The sequence below is a fragment of the Musca vetustissima genome, unplaced genomic scaffold (genome assembly GCF_032173495.1).
Source record: "Musca vetustissima isolate MV318-11 ecotype Yass unplaced genomic scaffold, APGP_CSIRO_Mvet_v1 utg19239, whole genome shotgun sequence".
NCBI lineage: Eukaryota > Metazoa > Arthropoda > Insecta > Diptera > Muscidae > Musca > Musca vetustissima.
The window spans coordinates 25,500-45,226 of record NW_026873873.1 but is presented as its reverse complement, the minus strand read 5'-3'; the positions used below and the strand labels follow the sequence as shown (position 1 = coordinate 45,226).

The 19,727-nt window shown below is 36.7% G+C and overlaps 1 protein-coding gene across 1 annotated transcript in view; it reads right to left on the bottom strand.

The window, feature by feature from the left end:
• The window catches only part of LOC133328821 (nephrin-like), a 48,428-nt gene that overhangs the window by 4,929 nt on the left and 23,772 nt on the right, over positions 1 to 19,727 (bottom strand). Inside the window, exons 5-6 of the mRNA XM_061537338.1 lie at positions 6,980 to 7,110; positions 5,055 to 5,214 (exon numbers count right to left, since the gene is read on the bottom strand). Of these exons, the coding sequence (XP_061393322.1) occupies positions 5,055 to 5,214; positions 6,980 to 7,110 (291 nt within the window). The remainder of the gene's footprint in view (positions 1 to 5,054; positions 5,215 to 6,979; positions 7,111 to 19,727) is intronic.

The following is a 19,727-nucleotide window of genomic DNA, read 5'->3' as shown; positions in this document are numbered from 1 at the left end:
TACCCAAATATGAAACGATTTCAACGAAACTTGTCACAGGTTAAGTTATACTAATTTCGGTACGTTTAGTTCGTATCAGCCACATATTGGTTTCTTGGTGCGTCAATTACATCCTTACTTCATATCAGCTATATCTAAATCTCAACCGATTTCTACGATAGTTGGCATTTATATGAAATCGGACGAAACTATATATGGGAGCTATATATAAATCTGGGCCGATTTTCATGAAACTTGGCAGACATCATTCTAGACTCAATTCAGTACGTTATTCCAAATTTCGTGCAAATCGAAAGATATATAGGGACTTTGGTGCACCATTTACATGAAATCGGACGAAACTATATATGGGAGCTATATAAAAATCTTGTCCGATTTTCACGAAACTTGGCAGACATAATTTTAGACTTAATTCAGTACGCTGTGCCAACTCGAATGATATATAGGGACTTTGGTACACCATTTACTTTAAATCGGACGAAACTATATATGGGAGCTATATCTAAATCTGAACCGATTTTCTCGAAACTTGGCACAATAACTCTGGACCTAATTCAGTACTCTGTGCCAAATTTCATGCAAATCGAAAGATATAGAGGGACTTTGGTGTCCCATTTGCCTTAAGTCGAACGAAAAAACTATATATGGGAGCTATATCTAAATCTAAACCGATTTTCTCGAAACTTGGCACATATCATTCTGGACCTAATTCAGTACTCTGTTCCAAATTTCATGCAAATCCAAAGATATAGAGGGACTTTGGTGCCCCATTTACCTTAAATCGGACGAAAATATATATGGGAGCTATATCTAAATCTGAACCGATTTTTCCCAATTTCAATAGGGTTCGTCCTTGGGCCAAATAAGTGACTTGTGCCAAATTACATCCAAATCGGATTATAAATGCGACCTGTACTTTGTTTACAATTTAACATCTACGGACGGACAGACGGACGGACGGACGGACATGCACAAATCGACTCAGAAAGTGATTCTATGCATATTCTCAAAAGGAACCATGTGTCTATCTCGTTTTCTTTTGCCTGTTACAAACATATGCACAAAGACATAATACCCTGTACCACAGTGTGGTGAAGGGTATAAAAATATCTTCTTCTTAAAAATATATCTTCTTCATAAAAAGGCGACGATTTTTTTAATAACATGTTTTCTGAAGGGCTTAGCAAGGTGTAGATTTTGAATAAAATATTTTCTGAAGGGCCTAAAAGGCGTAGATTTTAAATAAAATATTTTCAGAAGGGTCTGAAGGCCTAGCTAGGTGAAAGTTCTAGATTTGCTCCGAATGACTATCCCATTCTAGATTTTTTAATTAAATATTTAAATTTTCGCAGTCAACAAAAGCACAAAGAATTCGTCTTATATATTATCTATTGCATCTCGATGCAACAAACATACCACCCACCAGCCAAGCTAATCAAGGATTTTTTCCCGTGAAATTTTGACTCACTGAGTGAATTGCCATAGCATGACAAGAAAACTAAAATAAAAAACTTCAAAACTATAAGAAATTACTTTTGAAGTAACTGCTGATTAATGTTGGGATTTATGAAAGTGAACAGATAGAAGCTGTGTTGCAAACACCGACACTGGGTTTGCGAGATGCAGCGAGTGGGAGACCAAGATTAAGTTATGAGTTTCAGGAGGAGAGGGGGAAATTTAATTTCCCTAGTTAAACTTAATTTCAACTGGGTTGTATGCAGCTAATAGTAATTGAAGAAAACAACAATAACAACAACAACAACAACGTTTAATAATTACGAGGGTGGTTGAAAAAATGGGAGGACTATTTTGATAAATGAAAAATATTAATTCCATAGAAATATAATCCATATGATCGGCTAAAAAACATATAAAATTTGAATATATATTTTGAAAAATATTAGTATTATTATTTTTGTTAATACTACCCTCGTTCCATTCCAAATCCAGCAGCTGCATCATTATTCACCACTTTATATATGTGCATCGTATTTAGATATTACATTACTAAGGTTACCAGAAACTGTTTTGTAATATTCTTTCCAGTGCAACTGCTCTTGTCGCCCGTAACTACTTAGCTTGAAAAAGTAATGCCAAGTAGTTCAGTGAAGAACTGCATAATTTCAAATGATATATTGTAAGGTGGATTAAATGTGAAGTGTTTTGAAAAATTATTTCAAGTTTGCTCCAACAAACTAATAAAATATAACATTTAATAAATTTCAAAGAAATATGTATTATTTTAATAATAGGTTTTTAAGGCCCGAAGCCCGAACATGCCGTAGAATTTTAATAAAATATTTTTTTTAACACCCTTAAAGCGTAGATTTATTATAATATATTTTTTTAAGACCCATTAAGGCGTACATTTTTAATAACATATTTTTGTAGACCGAACAATGCGTAGATTTTTAACAAAATATTTTTTGTAGATCGAACAAGACGTAGATTTTTAATAAAATATGTTTTTGTACACCCAACATGCCGTAGATTCTTAATAAACAACACTTTTGAAAACCGAACAAGGCGTAGATTCTTAAGAAACAACATTGATTTTTAATAAACAATTTTTTTGAAGGCAGAGACGTAGATTCTTATTAAAAAGGCATTCATTTTTAATAAAAACAAGTGAAAACGCGTTAAGCTCGGCCCGGCCGAACTTTGGATACCCTCCACCATAGATATACTGACAGGTACTTGAAATGAAAATATAGGGAACATACTAGCAAGTGAGCTTTCTTTAAACTGTTTACCATAATGTACACCAAATACAAATTTCAGCAATTTTTAATGGATATTTATACCCTCAGCCTTATGACTAATGAGGATGTATACACTTTGATACAGTGCAAATGTGCCTCATCGAAATATTGGTTCTAAACCCCATGTTTCTTTGGACCAAAACCGATTGTCAGGAAACTTAACACACATCAATTTAAACCTAAGTCATTACGCTGTTCCAAATTTCTTGCAAATCGAAAGATATATAGGGACTTTGGTGGTCTATTTACCTAAAATCGGGCTAAACTATATATGGGGGCTATATCTAAAACTGAACCGATTTTTCCCAATTTCAATAGAGTTTGTCCTGGGGCCAAATTAGTGACCTGTGCCAAATTTCATCCAATTCGGATCATAAATGCGACCTGTACTTTGTTTACAATTTAACATGGACAGACGGACGGACGGACATGCATAAATCGACTCAGAAAGTGATTCTATGCATATTCCCAAAAGGAACCATGGGTCTATCTCGATTATTTTGCCTGTTACAAACATATGCACATATGAAGGGGGATGAACTGAGGGAGTATTTTTAGACGAGGAGAAGGAAATCTCAGTTTGGGGTCTTTATAGAGGAGTTGATGAGAGTCTTCGTGCTGTAGGGAGTCTTTATAGACGTGCTGGAAGGAAGTCTTTATAGACTTGCTGGAAGGAAGTCTTTATAGACAAGCTGGAAGGAGTACATGTAGACGTGCTGAAGGAAGTCTGTGTAGACGTGCTGAAGAAAATATCCAGTCACCATCCATTTTAATTTTTGCACAACATGGCGTTTTCTACACAGAGACTTGCAATGAAAATCGACAAAATCCGTTTGGCGAAAGTTTTTTTTCGGCATAAGGTGTATATATTCAGAAAGTACGTTTCGAGACCTTTCATTTGATGTGGGTCTCCATACTGCGTCCATTTTAGTTTTTGCGCAATATGGCGTTTTCTACACAGAGTCCCCACTGCCACTGAGACTTGCAATGAAAATCGAGAAAATCCGTTAGGCGAAAGTTTGTTTTCGGGCATAAGGTGTATATATTCTGAAAGTACATTTCGAGACCTTTCTCCATACTGCATCCATTTTAATTTTTGCGCAATATGGCGTTTTCTACACAGAGTCCCCTCTTTTTTCCACAACATGGCGTTTTCTACACAGACTCCCCATTGTCACTGGAAAATCGAGAAAATCCGTTTAGCAAAGTTTTTTCTTCGGTATAAGGTGTACATATTCTGAAAGTACATTTCGAGACCTTTCAATTGATGTGGGTCTCCATACTGCATCCATTTTAGTTTTTGCGCAATATGGCGTTTTCTACACATAGTCCCCACTGTCACTGAGACTTGCAATGAAAATCGAGAAAATCCGTTAGGCGAAAGCTTGTTTTTCGGCATAAGGTGTATATATTCTGAAAGTACATTTCGAGACCTTTCAATTGATGTGAGTCTCCATACTGCATCCATTTTAGTTTTTGCGCAATATGGCGTTTTCTACCCAGAGTCCCCACTGTCACTGAGACTTGCAACCAAAATCGAGAAAATACGTTAGGCGAAAGTTCGTTTTTCGGCATAGGGTGTATATATTCTGAAAGTACATTTCTAGACCTTTCAATTGATGCGGGACTCCATACTGCATCCATTTTAGTTTTTGCGCAATATGACGTTTTCTACACAGAATCTCCACTGTCACTGAGACTTGCAATAAAAATCCGTTAGGCTAAAGTTTGTTTTTCGGCATAGGGTGTATATATTCTGAAAGTACATTTCGAGACCTTTCAATTGATGTGGGTCTCCATACTGCATCCATTTCAGTTTTTGCGCAATATGACGTTTTCTACACAGAGTCCCCATTGTCTTAAAACAATTTTCTGTAAATGGCGCCCAACGTCAATTTATTTATAAATATTATATTGGTATTCCTCACTTAAATCATATTTTGAAATAATTAACAATTTTAATGTGTATTTAGTGAATTTTTAATCAATATTTTGAATCTAAATTGTTGTATTTTATACATACATATAAAATCTAATAAAAAAATCTAATTTCCTTACAGTAGACGAATTTTTAAATACAAAAATTCTGCAAATCTCACGTAGAGTTTTTAGCAAACTCACGCACACCTTTACAAAAGCCAGCATACAATTAGACATTCAAAATTCTAGATAAGCACATCAGAATTTCCACCAAACTTTCGGGAGGAGACAGTAAGGGAATGCAGATACAGGAACGTTTACAATAACTTGTATCTTTGTATATATGTATAGACTAAAGTTTCTTATACTTACATTTAACACGTAGCGGCAGTTGGTTGCTGACAGTTTCTCCTTCATCATTTATTGCGCTGCATGCATAATTTCCCGCATAGTGTTTGGTAATTTTTTGCAATACCAAACTTTGATTAGAGCGTATAACACGGGCTGAAGTGTTGTGCTCCAGGTGAGCACCCTGAGAAAAGTAAATTAAAAAGTAATATTATTATGTGTTTTCATCGTGTGTGTGTGTGTGTGTTTGAGTGTGTATGTGTAAATTTCTTTCACTTGGGGAGATGGTGTGGATCGGAGATTTCAATGCTGATTTAAGATATATTGGATTTTCTAAATAAAATGGGAGTAGAATTCTTTAAAAAAAAATTCAGGTCCATTGAAGTGTATAAAAAAGGTGAAGAATTCTTAAAAGTATTTTTACAGGTCTATTACAAAAATAAGGGTGTAGAATTCATGAAAAATATTTTGAAATGTCTATTGAAGTGTGTACTTAAAAAATATATTTTTCCAAGGACTTTCGAGCCGAAAAATCTGTGAAAATTTATTTTTTAAAAACTTAAAAAATATCTTTTTTAGTTTTTAGGGTCTACCAAGGTATCGAATTTTTAAACATCAAAAAGTGCTGCATATTTTGTGTAAAACTACATTGAATCGATATTGGAGAATACCAAAAATTGTGCCCTCTATAAGTAATCGCCCGTAGCTTAGTAAATTTAAAAATGTGTGTGTCCATTTTTTCCACTTAACCAGAAATTATTTCCTTTCACTTTTTCTCCCCTTGCCCTTGAGCTTGAGTAAACTAAAATTTTTCTTTTCTTTGGTTACTTCCTCAAAAACCTCTAATTGCTGATTAATGGTTTGTGGTTACTGCTATTTTTCTTTGCCATTTATGTTGTTTTTGTTGCTCTTTTTTGCTTCTTTTTCATTTCTTCACAAGTCATAACTCTTAAAGTTAAACGGCCCCATGTGGTTTATGGCTAAAGAATGTACAACAGAACACAAATCAATTTTTTTTTATATGGAACATTATTCTTAGAAATTGTTGTAGTTTTTTTTCTGTAACTGGACTTTGGTGTAATGGTATATTTTTCGTTTCGACCCTTTTGTTGGGGATAATAATACAAGGGGAGGTGGAGAGGTGGGGAGGAAAAAGGCATTATGGTTAAGTATTTGAAGTATATTAAAGGACGGAGAATAAGAAGTAATTGTCTTTGTGGATTGAGGGAAGTAACCTGAACCGAAAATTCAAGGTAAGGATGTGAGGTCCTAGAAGGGAGTCTTTATAGAAGGGATTCTTTATAGAGGAGCTGAAGGGAGTCTTTATAGACGAACTGAAGGGAGTCTTTATAGACGAGCTGAAGGGAGTCTTTATAGACGAGCTGAAGGGAGTCTTTATAGACGAGCTGAAGGGAGTCTTTATAGACGAGCTGAAGGAAGTCTTTATAGACGAGCTTAAGGGAGTCTTTATAGACGAGCTGAACGGAGTCTTTATAGACGAGCTGAAGGGAGTCTTTATAGACGAGCTGAAGGGAGTCTTTATAGACGAACTGAAGGGAGTCTTTATAGACGAGCTGAAGGGAGTCTCTATAGACGAGCCAGGAGGGGTTTTTATAGACTAGCTGAAGTAAGTCTTAACAGACTAGCTGAAGAAAATATCCATACCCGAGCCCTAGGTAGTCTCAAAATAATTTTTCAGTAACTGGCGCCCAACGTAAACATTCTATAAATCATATATTGGTTGGTAACCATTTAAAGGTGTATTTAATGAATAAAACGTTTCGGTAATGAAACTAGAATGAATCTCCATCCATTCCTCTTTCATTTCTATAATTGAATTTTAAAGAGGCGAACAAAACGGCGGCAATGAAATCTTTTATAGACAGCGACACACCAAAAGCAAGTGAAAACACGCAGCTGTAATTTTAAAAATGCTATCAAATACTTACATTATGCAGCCATAAAAGTTTACGCCATTGAGGATTCGATTGTACGTGACACTCAAAATAGACATCGTCACCTTCTTTAATGTCATCGGGTGAAAGTGTTGAGCCCAAACGCAAGGTAACCAAAGGTGGATCTGCAAAAAATGCAAAAAAGAAAACAAACAAACAAATGAGAATAAAGGAAATTTTAATATTCCATAAGCATCTACTTGAACTTAAGAAATCGGAAACCACTTTACCCCCATACATCTACAGCTCTCAACAAAGAATCAATAGCCAACGAAAAAGAAATACCAGCTAAAAATACCAACAGCATCACCATCCGCCGCATCCTCATCAGCATGTGCCGAAGTACATCCCATCATCATCGTTATGATTGTTATCTTTAACCGGAATCAGTATTATTTCAACGCCCCACCACCACAACTATTATCAAAACATTGTCATCGCAACCATCAGTGTCAGTTGGTTGGTTATTGTTTTTGGTGTTCGGCGAAGTTTGTCGTTTGAAGCGTTTGCTTCAAAACTTTTGTCAAAAGCACACAAAAGACAAAAACAACAAGAACAACAACACAAATCCGAAACTGTAAACTTTTACTTAACCAACTTCCGTTTCCAACTAATCTTGGTTACTTGTTTGTCTTCCACACTGCCTTTGGCTAAAAAAAGAGTTTTTACTTAGTTGGGTCTTGTCGCTTCCGCCTAAAATTTTCTGTTAAGCTATGGCATACCAAAAATAGTGTGTGTGCTTGTGCTATGACATAAAAAAGACGGATGCTGTACAAAAACTTTTGCATGATTATGTTAAGGATGTGGGGAATATAATGACAAGTGGGCAATACCAGGAAATATGGGATATTCCATGGGGAAATGAGGAAGATAATGAGTACGGAATGCAATCATATTTGTAAATGAGCACACGGAACTTATAAGATTACCTACACACAAGCTGAATGAAGTCCCTATAGACTGGCAGAAGGCACCATTTTTAAGCGAGTTGATGTGAGTCTCTATAGACGAGCAGAAGAAAGTCTCAATAGACTGCTGAAAGTAGTCTTTCTACACGAACTGAATGGAGTCTCTATAGACCAGCTTAAGAATATATCTATAGACCAACTGGAGAGAGTCTTTATAGATGAGCTAATAGGAGTAAATAAACTAGCTGAAGGGAGTCTTTCTAGACAAGCCGAATTGAGTCTCTACCGACGAGTTGAAGCGAGTGTTTACATATCAGCTGAAGTAAGTGTTTATAAACGAACTAAATGGAGTATCTTTAAACGAGGTGAAGTCAATCTCTATAGACTAGGTGAAGGGAGTTTCTATAAACGAGAAGTATAAAAAAGGGAGTCTCTATAGCAGCGTTGACGGGAGTATTATTAGACCAGCTGATCGAGTCTCTCTCTATGAGGTACAATGAATTTTATAGTCTAACTGTAGGCCCAATGAGGGCAGTTCAGAGCTGCACACAGTACTTATAGACGATCTGAAGGGAATATTTATAGACGAGCAGGAGAAAATCTCTATAGACGAACTGAAGGGTGTAATTATGGACGAATTCAATTGCATATTATTTCAATGGCATATTTACGAGCAGAAAGGGGTCTTTATATGGATCCCCATTTTTTATAACCCTAATATAATAGTACCCTGTAATTGCGACAATTCGAAAGCTGATATCGGTTATCCAACCGAAGTGACTGTCATTTGGCATTCGGAGTCTTTGGTGAATAAACAACATATTTGCACAACATTGTTTATATAAAACTTTTTTTAACACAGCACCTTTATAAAATTCCCGTCTCCTATTCGATATGCTGAAGGTCCAATCCGAATTTCCTAGCCTGTATTTTTCCTGTCCCCAATTTGATAGAAGTTACATGTAGCTCCCATATAAGGATCACGACCGATCTTAGGTATGTTGAATGTCCATCCCGCGATAAAAAGTAATCAAAATTTGTCCCGGACCATGCCCTAAATTTCCTTACCTCTGAGATAATGGTAGGCATGTAAAACGATTTTTTTCTGGGGTGTGATTTTGACGGCCGGCCGGGGACTTCAAGGTTGCTTCCGCTTACGGGACATATCTACCACTTCTCGAGGACGTAATAATATATTATTAAAATATCAGTAAACTGTCCGACCAAAAATAGTTCAGAGATTTCGTAAATTTTCGCTGCAGGGAACTGCCCAATCCTTCTGATGAATTTTTAGCCTGTAATTTCCCTGTCCTCCATTTAATATTTGTTTTCACAGGGGATATTAATCCTCATGGAGACATGTTTAAAAGCTACCATATAAGGATCCTGATCGGTTTTAGTTACTAAATCCCTTTCGCTCTGTGATAATGGCAAGCATGATTTTATGGCCGGCAGGGGACATTAAAGTGGTCTCGGCGGTGATCTTATTTGCTAGCAGTCGCCTGCTAAATACCTACGCGTCGAATACTCGAATTTAGACCTATATTCCTAGCCGAGGCAGTATGATAAGCAAATAAGCGTAATTAACTTCGTCGTATGACCCCTAATAATCTGGGTTCATTATGGGTCATGCGACGAAGTTAATTACGCACAATCTCCGATAACAATCGCCGAAAGTCCAATCTGCAAGAGCTCAAAGATTTCACCAATTGTCACTTCAGAAAAATGTCCATTCTTTCTGATGTTCGGCAAGCAAAAATAAAATTCCGAAACATACTCAGATTCGCAGCCGCCTGGTAAATATCTGCATGTCGAACATCTGAATTAAGACATAACTTACCTAGCAGGGGCAGCATGATAAACCAATAAGCGTGATGAGCTTCGTCATACGATCCTCAATTGGGGCCAGAATCAGAGATCACAATCCCTGAAAGTCTAATTGGTAATATTTCAAAGATTTCACCCATTGTCGCTTCAGAGAACTGTCCTGTACTTCTGATGTTCGCGTAGGGAAATTCCGGAACATACTCATAGTTGCAGACGCCTGCTATATTATTGCATGTCGAACATCTGAATTAAGACCTAACTTACCTAGCAAGGGCAGCATGATAAAAATAATAAAAATAAGCGTGATGAGCTTCGTCATCGACCCTCAATTGGGGCCAGAATCAGAGATCGCAATCTCTGAAAGTCTAATTGGCAATAGTTACGAGATTTCACCAAATGTCACTTCAGAGGGCAACACAATTCTTCTGCTGTTTGGCTAGCAGAAAGGGCATTTCGGAAGATACTCAGAGCTGCAACCGCCTGCTAAATACCTTCGGGTTGAATACTCGAATTGATACCTTAATTCCAAGCAGAATAATAAGAGAATAAACGTGACGAGTTTGTTCGTATAAAACCTCGTTACGAGATATCGAGATATGACTCTGAAAGTCAATACATTATTCGGTAAGCATAAGCGGTATGTGGGGCTAGAATATTTTAGATGTTGTGACAACGGATTTTAATATAATCGGTAAAGAGTATAACTTCTCTCCAAGCCGGGGAAGAACCATTGCCATTATCGCTTGGTACTTGTTAAATCAAAACATGAAAATTGGGCATGATTTTCCCACTATTGAAAACAGTCAAGCGTATGTGGGGATTTTGAGGACCAACAACACAAGACTTTCCGAGGATTTTCTTTTTGGGGATCAAAAGACCAATAAACGTGATTTTTTCAAACAAAATGGTATGAGCCTGCATTTACTGGCGCCCAACGTAAGTATTGCCATTTATTTGTTTAAAAAGAAATTGAGGCTAATGATGATAGGAGTTCTGCCTCATTTAATGGCACTGTAATAATTCCCGATGCTTGAAAAATGTTTACCCTGCACATTTTCCCGCAACTGAAGATAGTTAAAAGTATAAACCGATTTTTAACACACTTTTTATGACGAAATCAACAATAAGCAAGGATTTCTTAGATATTTTTGTCAAGGACCAACACTACCATATGCTAGGATATATTTAATAATTTTTTTAAAGTAATCAATATTTTCCAAAAACCAATAAAACAATCAGATTTTTTACAACTTTTTACAAGGACGAAATACTTGGATTTTTAAATACAACTGATATGGACCAGCAATAAATGGCGCCCAACGTAACAATTCTTATTGTTTAAAAAATTGTGGAAGGCGCTTAGGGTTCATTTTCTCTAAGTACTTTCCCTATTTAGATTCCTAATTTTATATCCGCCCATATCGACTTTTAATGAATCCTTAATAATTTCACTTCTAATATCCCCTCAAATGTAGGCTTCCTATACAGCTTATAACAGGGATTACGTTTCACAAAGCGCACAAAAAGAAAGACGCCCAGCATCGACCTAAACTAAGTCGTAGGAAAAAAACAAAAAAAAAAAAACTCAAACACACGCACTTCTGTTGCAATGGCAACACAAGCAACTTAGCGTTAAGTAAAGAAACTTTGCAAAGAATTCGAAAAGAAAATGAGAATCCCGTTTTTTATTTCGAACAAATGAATAAATGAAAAAATAATGAGCGTCTGAACATTTGTGCGTTTATTTTAAGTGAATTTTAATGAGGAAACGTAACAACACCACTTTCAACACCATTATCCAAATCTTCTGGTTTGTTTTTTTCGCCTTCTACTTCTTCTTTGTTATGGTGTCACAACGTCATTTAAACTGTCAGTACCACTCTCTTTTTTTGCGGATGATTGGTGTTGTGTATACAGCATACATGGTAGGAGAAGAAAAAAGTAGGAAGAAGAAAAAAAACGTTGGTGTTCCATTTCTTTGTGAGGGGATCTTGTTTGTTGTTTTTGTAAAATTTACACTTGTTTGTACTTCTTCTGTGGAACGCCCACCAAGAACTTTGTTGTGATGGAAAAAGGGAGTTTGAAGAAAACAAAACAATAACATCAAAGGAATTAGAACTCGATTTTAGGTAGTTTGTTTTAAATTATATCATGTGACCCATAAGTCTATTAAGAAAATTGAAGTAGTTTAGTATAGTCTTTTTTCAAAATTAATAAATGGCGCCCAACGTGAGATTTTTCAAAATTTGTACCCGTATCGTCTGATTTGGATTTAAATGATTTTCATATTAATATATAATAATAACAAAACCTTCAATTTCATTTATATGATTTTCAAAATGGTAAATGGCGCCCAACGTGGGGGTTTTCCAAATTAATGCAATGCTCTGCATTTGATTTTTCATATGAAATCATTAAAAGGACTTTCGTGGGATTTAAAATTTGCTAAAAATTGTTAATGGTGCCCAACGTGAAGATTTTCCAATTGGAGTCTTTTTACAAAATCGTTCGCATTTGTTTTAAGTGATTTGAACCAGACATTAATAAGAAGTCTCTAATTTGTTTTTAATGATTTTCAGAATGGTAAATGGCGCCCAACGTTAAAAGTTTTTGTAATGGAAACCTATATCAAAAATCGAATCCTTGACATTTTATTTAAATCATTTAAGGGGATATTATTAAAAAGTTATTCATTTCACTTAAATGAATTGAAAAATTTAAATGGTGCCTATTTTTCTATTGGGAACCTTTATCAAAAATCGTTTCGTGTTGAAGTTAATGTTTTCACATGTGAATTCAATAATTATACGTCCATTTGATTGATTGCATGTCTATCAAATCTGTTAATGGTGACCAACGACAAGGTGTAACTTCTGATTTGATTTATATTAGTTTTTCTATACATTTAATTTTGAGGACTTCCGCTAATTAAAATGATGTGAATTCATTAAATAGTCGTTCATTTGCTTTACATGTCTATAAAATTTGTATATGGCGACCAATGTGGGGATTTTGCACTGAGAAGTGATATAGAAATTATAACTTCCTAATTTGATTTATATGATTTGGCATATAAATTTTATTTCTGGGCCTTTCATTTTATTTAAATGATTAGCACAATGGTAAATGGCGCCCAATGAATTAATCTTAAAAAAATATATACATCTGCCTAGTACTTGATTTAAATGATTAAAAAAATTGTAACTTGCTAATTTGATTTTCATATAAATTTAATTTTTTATGGCTTCCATTTTATTTAAATGATTAGCACAATTGTGTAAATATTGGAAAATTCGCACCAATTTAATAATATATATATATACATATATATATATATATATACATATATATATACATATATATATACATATATATATATACAATCAATATTTATGGTTGGAGAATAAAAAAGCAAAGAAAAGTTTTTCTCGATTTGGAAATCACCGCTAATTGCTTTGTAAACTTCAAAACAACTCCGACATAAAAAACGGAAAAATTAACCCCTTTTAAGAACAGTGGTGAGGGCGAAGGGCCGGCCAGTGATTTAATCGAAAGGGAGTTGCCACTGGGTATTTTTTTTTATTAAAAAGAGGTGACAGGTTGGTTGGAGAGTCTTTGTGTCGGTTATTTCCATTCAAAAATACATAAAACGGATGGTATATTGACGAAGGACTTGTCTAAATATGAACAATTAGTACTTTTCATAAGCTTGTAATGCCAAATCTCAGCAATTTTGGTTGAAAAATGCGCATATGAGAAAACGGTGTGGGCTGACCCGTTCCCTATATTCATGCTGAACGAATATTCGAATTAAGACCTACCTTCCCACCAGAGGTAGCGTAATAGACAAATGAGCATGATGACATTTGTTTTAGGAACTCTGCTGACGCCTAAATCAGAGATCCTACACTTAAAGGCAGTAGATTTGCAGGCGAGATATAGTAAGCGGAGGAAATGGCTAGACCGATATCAAAACGAGTTCATTGGGGGCATCAGAACGAGTTAATTAAGGACTTAATGCTCTAGACACAGGAAGGAAGAATGATGGGACTTCTATCTCACTTAATCCGAATTATTGTAACACCTAACTTCCAACCAAGGCAACGGCTACATTGCTCTTGAAACCAACAAGGAAGTATAATAGAATATCTGCTTCATTCAGAGGTATTGAAGTGGCATATTCGAAGCAAGCCACAATTATTGTTAACCGACAATTTATAGATCATGCCAAGAACGGTAGTTTGGAGATGAATGTATTGCGTCGTATACGATTTACACAGGCCGAGAAAGAACACCACAATTTTCGATGGAGGATGGGGCAAGTGTCATCGGAAGTGATTGGTCCTGATGGAATCTCTATGGTATGGAGTACCTAACCAAGGTTTTCACTCTGTCGAAAGGTTCTTTAATGACTTCCGATGGCTGAACTAAAGCCAGGAGGTTGCCGCTACTGCTTCCAGACAAGGATGCCAACATACCGATTTCACTTTTGTAATCAGTGTTAAAGACTCTGGAAGCTTTGCTACTATCAAGTATTCGGGAACTCGAATCAGTTGCTGACTACTAAAAGGAATTCCGGAAGCAGCAGAGTAAGACAAACGCTTTGGATACAATTGTAATGCATATTACGAAGGAACTCAACCAGAATATGTCATGTGATAGAAGAGTTAAGGAATATGGTGGAGTAAGATTTATCAAAAGCATTTTATACCATCAATTACAAGATGATGTTCGATGGCATCAAATGAGCTACCCTCCAGTCAAGTTTGAAACTTTGAATCGTGAAGTATTTGTTCGAACTTCAGTCGTGCGTGGAATTTAAAAAAAAAAAAGCCAAATACCCGCAGAGTAAAACTCTCAGTTTTGCCATTTGCTTAGATAATGATATCTCCGGAACTGTCTAGCCTTAAATCTTACGAAACAAGGAGTGAAAGACCTGTAGAGTGAAACAAGATGTTACCTATGTTGGGATGATATCTCCGGAACGCTTTAGACTCACTATTTCAAAAGTCACCAGAAGACCATTAATTTCTCCCAAACTGCCGTATTGAGGACTGCTCGGGAAGTCTTCTCATAACTCCTGTAGACCACGAACATAAGGAAACAAAAATCCGTAATGTATGCCAACATAAAAACTCCTAAGAAGCTGTCAATAAAATCGCCACCTAATGGACAACTGTTCAGACCGCTAAGGAAGGATCTTCACGATCTTGAGAGAGAGAGATACAAATCTGCAGGACTATCAGAAAGTGTTAAATGCTACTAACCCTGATGAAATTGATGAAGTATTTCCAGAAAACAGGGTGAATACAATTATCGGAGTATATCCGCTACCGATGAAAGTGACTACCAGACAAAATAGAGTCATTTTGCCACAATTGAAACCAGGATAAGCCTCTATCTCAAATATTGCGATCTCTATCGTAATTTTAACAACAAGATAGACGGACCGACTTTGTGGGGTCTCCGGTGAATATATTTAATGGCAATCGGAATGGCTAATTTAATATGGAGGGTATAAAAATGGGACCCAGAGGACTTCAACGGCATGTCTCCTCAAGACTCCGATAGATCACTTAAAAAATCTTCATGATATACAGGTCCCAAGGTACAGAAGATATCCTCTAGATCAACTGGCATATTAAGCAAGATGGAGAGTTCGCAACCACCGTCGACAACCGCAACCGACTCAAAATATAGATCAGGGAAGTGTAGCATCAATACACATTGGGCCCTACACCTGACATTCCACAATTTTCAATTATCCTGTCGAAATCACTTTCTGAGTAGATTTATGCATGTCCGTCTATCAGAATATCAGACCATTTACTATCCGACTAATATGAAATTTGGCCTATTGACTCTAAAATGATTTAGATCTTGGATATTTTCGATCGAATTTATGCGATTGCAATGAAATTTTTCACATCATTGACTGTCGAATAAAATATGTTAATTTATCGGTTCAGATGTGTTAATTTATCGGTTCAGATGTGTTAATTTATCGGTTCAGATTTGGATATACCTCCCACATATATTATCGATCGATTTCATGTAAATTGAGCTCCAAATGCCCACAATTTTTTCATATTGGGAAAATTCGTCATTACATAGATTACACAAATTTTGATTAGAATGGACAAATTCCCAACACCAAAATTTTGAAACATGTGGCAACATCAAATTTAAATACCTTGGTAAACATAATGCAAAAAATTATCATATTTTCCATAAACAACCAGCCATCGCTTATGGTTAACTCTTGCAGGCTTATGCTGGCAACCACTTTCAAAGATCAAAGAACTTTTTTCCGTTGAATAAACAAGGAAACACCAATAGCCATTACTCAATACTTCGCCTCCGGCTAATTGCCCGGGCAATAAATGCCTATGGCGGTGCAAAAAAGAAAAAAAAAACTTCAAACTAAATAAACAGCAACCAATGGAATATTTCGAACACATTACCAAAAAAACAGTGGTACTGAAGTTTACTTTTGTTTTCATTTGCCAGAATCCACAATTGTTCAATATCCTGCCCATTGTAAGAAGTCGAACCACAACAAACCAGTTTGAGCCAACCTTCTGTTGTATAGTGGGCAATGGAAAGGAAATTTTTCTTTTCTCTCAGCCACCAAGAACAAAATACAAACGAGCGGACGAAACTAACGACCGAACGACAGGGGCAATATTGCCAACATAATAGGCTGCTGCCTATAATGGCAACTGGAACAAGACAAGTCTTTAGGTTCGTAGAAGCAGCAACAGCAGCAGGGTTATTATTGGGCGGAAAGATCTATAACGCCTTGTTTTTGCTGTTGTGAAATAATACCCAATAATTCAAGACTGTGTGGCACACAGAAATGGTAGCAGTTATTTCTTGGAATTGTGTGTGCCTCGTTATTGTTTTTGTTGTTGTACTATGACGAAGAAATAAATTGGTTTTTGGCTTCAGTGTCCTTTATCATTTCCTTTGTGGTGATGGTAACTTGGACCTGGTATACAACCAGCTGCCGCCTTGAATGGAGTTATAAATGTTAATCATTGCTGTGGAGGACAGAAAAAAGTCTCCCAGCAGATTGTAATGAATTGGACAGTAAAGACATGGCACACATACATACAAACACATTTACACACACCAAGAGCCAAAGACAACTAAGCCAAAGAAACCATAATAAACAATATTTATGCTTGAGGAAGATTTAAGAAAAATGTGGACAAAGGCAATCGTAAGGAAAACACCAGCCTCCGATTTTCGGAGACATTTGGCGGTTTTCATTTTCACCAAACATTTGTTGTTTTGTTTCGTTTGGTGTTTTAAATCACCAAAAATTATTTGCACCAATTTAAGCATCCCTCAATAAGTTGGGTGCTTTCTATTTCATTTTCACTTTTTCGCCGTTAATGTATTCCAATTTTTGTTGCTAAACTAATTTCTTGCATGTGTTACTTTCAAAGCGTTTCGATGTTTGAAACAAGTATTCACGCTATTTTGCCTTTTGTGATTTATTTGTGTTTAGATAACCATGACAAAGCAAGAAATGGATTTTGCACAAAAAAGAAATGTAAAGAAAAGGCTTTGAGAGAATTTCAAATTAATGAAAATACGTTGGCGGAATAAGAGGATAGCGGACCATGTCAATAATACAAGTAGCCGGCTCTGATTGCATGGCAACAGCTCGAAAATTAGAGTGCTAAAAATTAAAATTAAAAACAATATTCCTATACAAGGACCAATATTTATTAAAGAAGACTCTTTTCAAGGACCTATACAACGACCAATTTTGAATAAAGAAGACTTTTTTCAAGGACCTATATTTATTTAAGAGAACTTTTTCAAGGACCTAAAAGAAGATTTTTTTTTCAAGGACCTTTATTTATTAAAGGGCCTATATTTTCAAGGGCCTATATTTATGCGTGGATTTATCAACGAGTATTTTTTATACCGGCGTGTATTTATTAAAGAATATTTTTCAAGAACCTATACAACGACCAATTTTTATTAAGGACTCTTTGGCCCCACCGTCGGAAAATTCAGCCTCCATGAAGAAACATCAGACAACCGCATGAGGTTGATTGACTTCGCGGCAGCAAAAAACATGATAGTTAGCAGCACCAGATTCAAGCATCTCGATATACACAAGGCCACTTGGATTTCTCCCGATCGAAAAACGAGAAATCAAATCGATCATGTTGTGATAGACGGAAGGCATTCATCCAGTTTTCTAGACGTCCGATCGATCCGGGGATCGAATATCTACTCGGACCATTACCTTGTGGCAACCATGATGCACACACGTCTTAATGTAGCAGCAAAGATGCGATCTCATGTAACACGGAAATTTGACGTGGAAAATCCGCAAACACAACAGATAGCTGAAGCCTACTCCGCTTAACTTAGCCAACTGCTTGACGAAACCACCCTATGTCCCGATAATAGTATAAAAGCACAATGGCAAAGAATTGCCCACAAACCTACAAACTGCAGCAAAAGCAACACTTGGGTACCAAAAACCACCACCAAGAAACCCATGGTACGATCAGGAGTGTCGTAATGCTACTGATATGAAAAACGCAGCGTATAGGGCAACCCTGCGGACAGTAGCAACGCGTAATGCGATGGAGAACTATCGAGGAAAAGGAGAGAGAAGAAACGTATTTTCAGAAGAAAGAGCAAGAAAAACGTGAGCGTGAGCAAATCGAGATGTACAGGAGTCAGAATGAAGTCCGAAAATTATACAAACGGGTAAAACACCAAACCGAAGGCTTTGGTGCAGGCACATTCTCCTGTAGAGATAATGAAGGAAACCTGGTGACAGATACAGACATCGTGCTGAGGATCTGGAAAGAGCATTTTGAAAAACTTCTGGTATTAAATAGTAGCAGTGAAGGGGATATCCCAGAACCAATAATTGATGACGGTATAGAGTGTATACCACCTAGCCAAGATGAAGTAAGAATAGCAATCAATCGGCTGAAGAATAATAAAGCAGCATATGCCGATGGGTTACAAGCCGAACTATTCAAGACTGGCGGTCAGATGCTGGTAAGGAGAATGCACCAGCTGATTAGTACAATTTGGCTAGAAGAATGCATGCCCAATGATTGGAACCTCAGCATCCTGTGTCCCGTGCACAAAAAAAGAAGACAAGACGATATGTGCCAACTATAGAGTAATAAGTGTACTTCCCATCGCATATAAAGTGCTATCCAGCGTACTGTGTGAACGACTGAAGCCAATGGTCAATGACAAAGTGGGTCTGGCAGTAAACGGCAAGAAGACCAAGCTGATAGTATCAACACGCAAGATGTCCAGTAGACTCGGACCAACTGTGGAACTTGAGAACTACAGCTTCGAGGTAGTTAAAGATTTTATATACCTTGGTACCGCCATAAATAAAACGAATGACATCACTTTTGAAATTCGGAGAAGGCTAGTGATGGCCAACCGATGCTACTATGATCTGAGCAAACAACTCAAAAGCAAGGCCACCTCCAGCCAGACCAAACTCACACTCTACAAGACGCTGATACTACCCGTGCTGTTATACGGATCTGAAGCATGGGTACTTACGCAAGCAGATGAGGCAGCTCTTGGAGTGTTTGAGAGAAAAATTCTCTGAAAGATCTATGGCCGATCTGCGTTGATGATGAATAGCGCCGTCGAATGAAACATGAGTTGTACCAGCTATTGCCGGACATCGACATTGTTAGACGTATTGAGCTGCAGCGACCACATAGTCGCTAGGTCATGTTGTGAGAATGGATGAAGATGCCGCAGCCCAGAAGGCATATAAAAGCGAACCAGCTGATGGTTCACACAGAAGGGGAAGGCCAAGAATACGTTGGAAAGATCAAGTCGAAGACAACATCGCCGAAAATGGTCTTTCAAATTGGAAAAACTGCGTAAAGGATCGACGCGCCTGGAAAACTTTTCTGAGCTCGGCTTATGGAACGAAAGTTCTGTCACAAGCCAGCTAAGTAAGTAACTATACAGGCATGGATTTATTA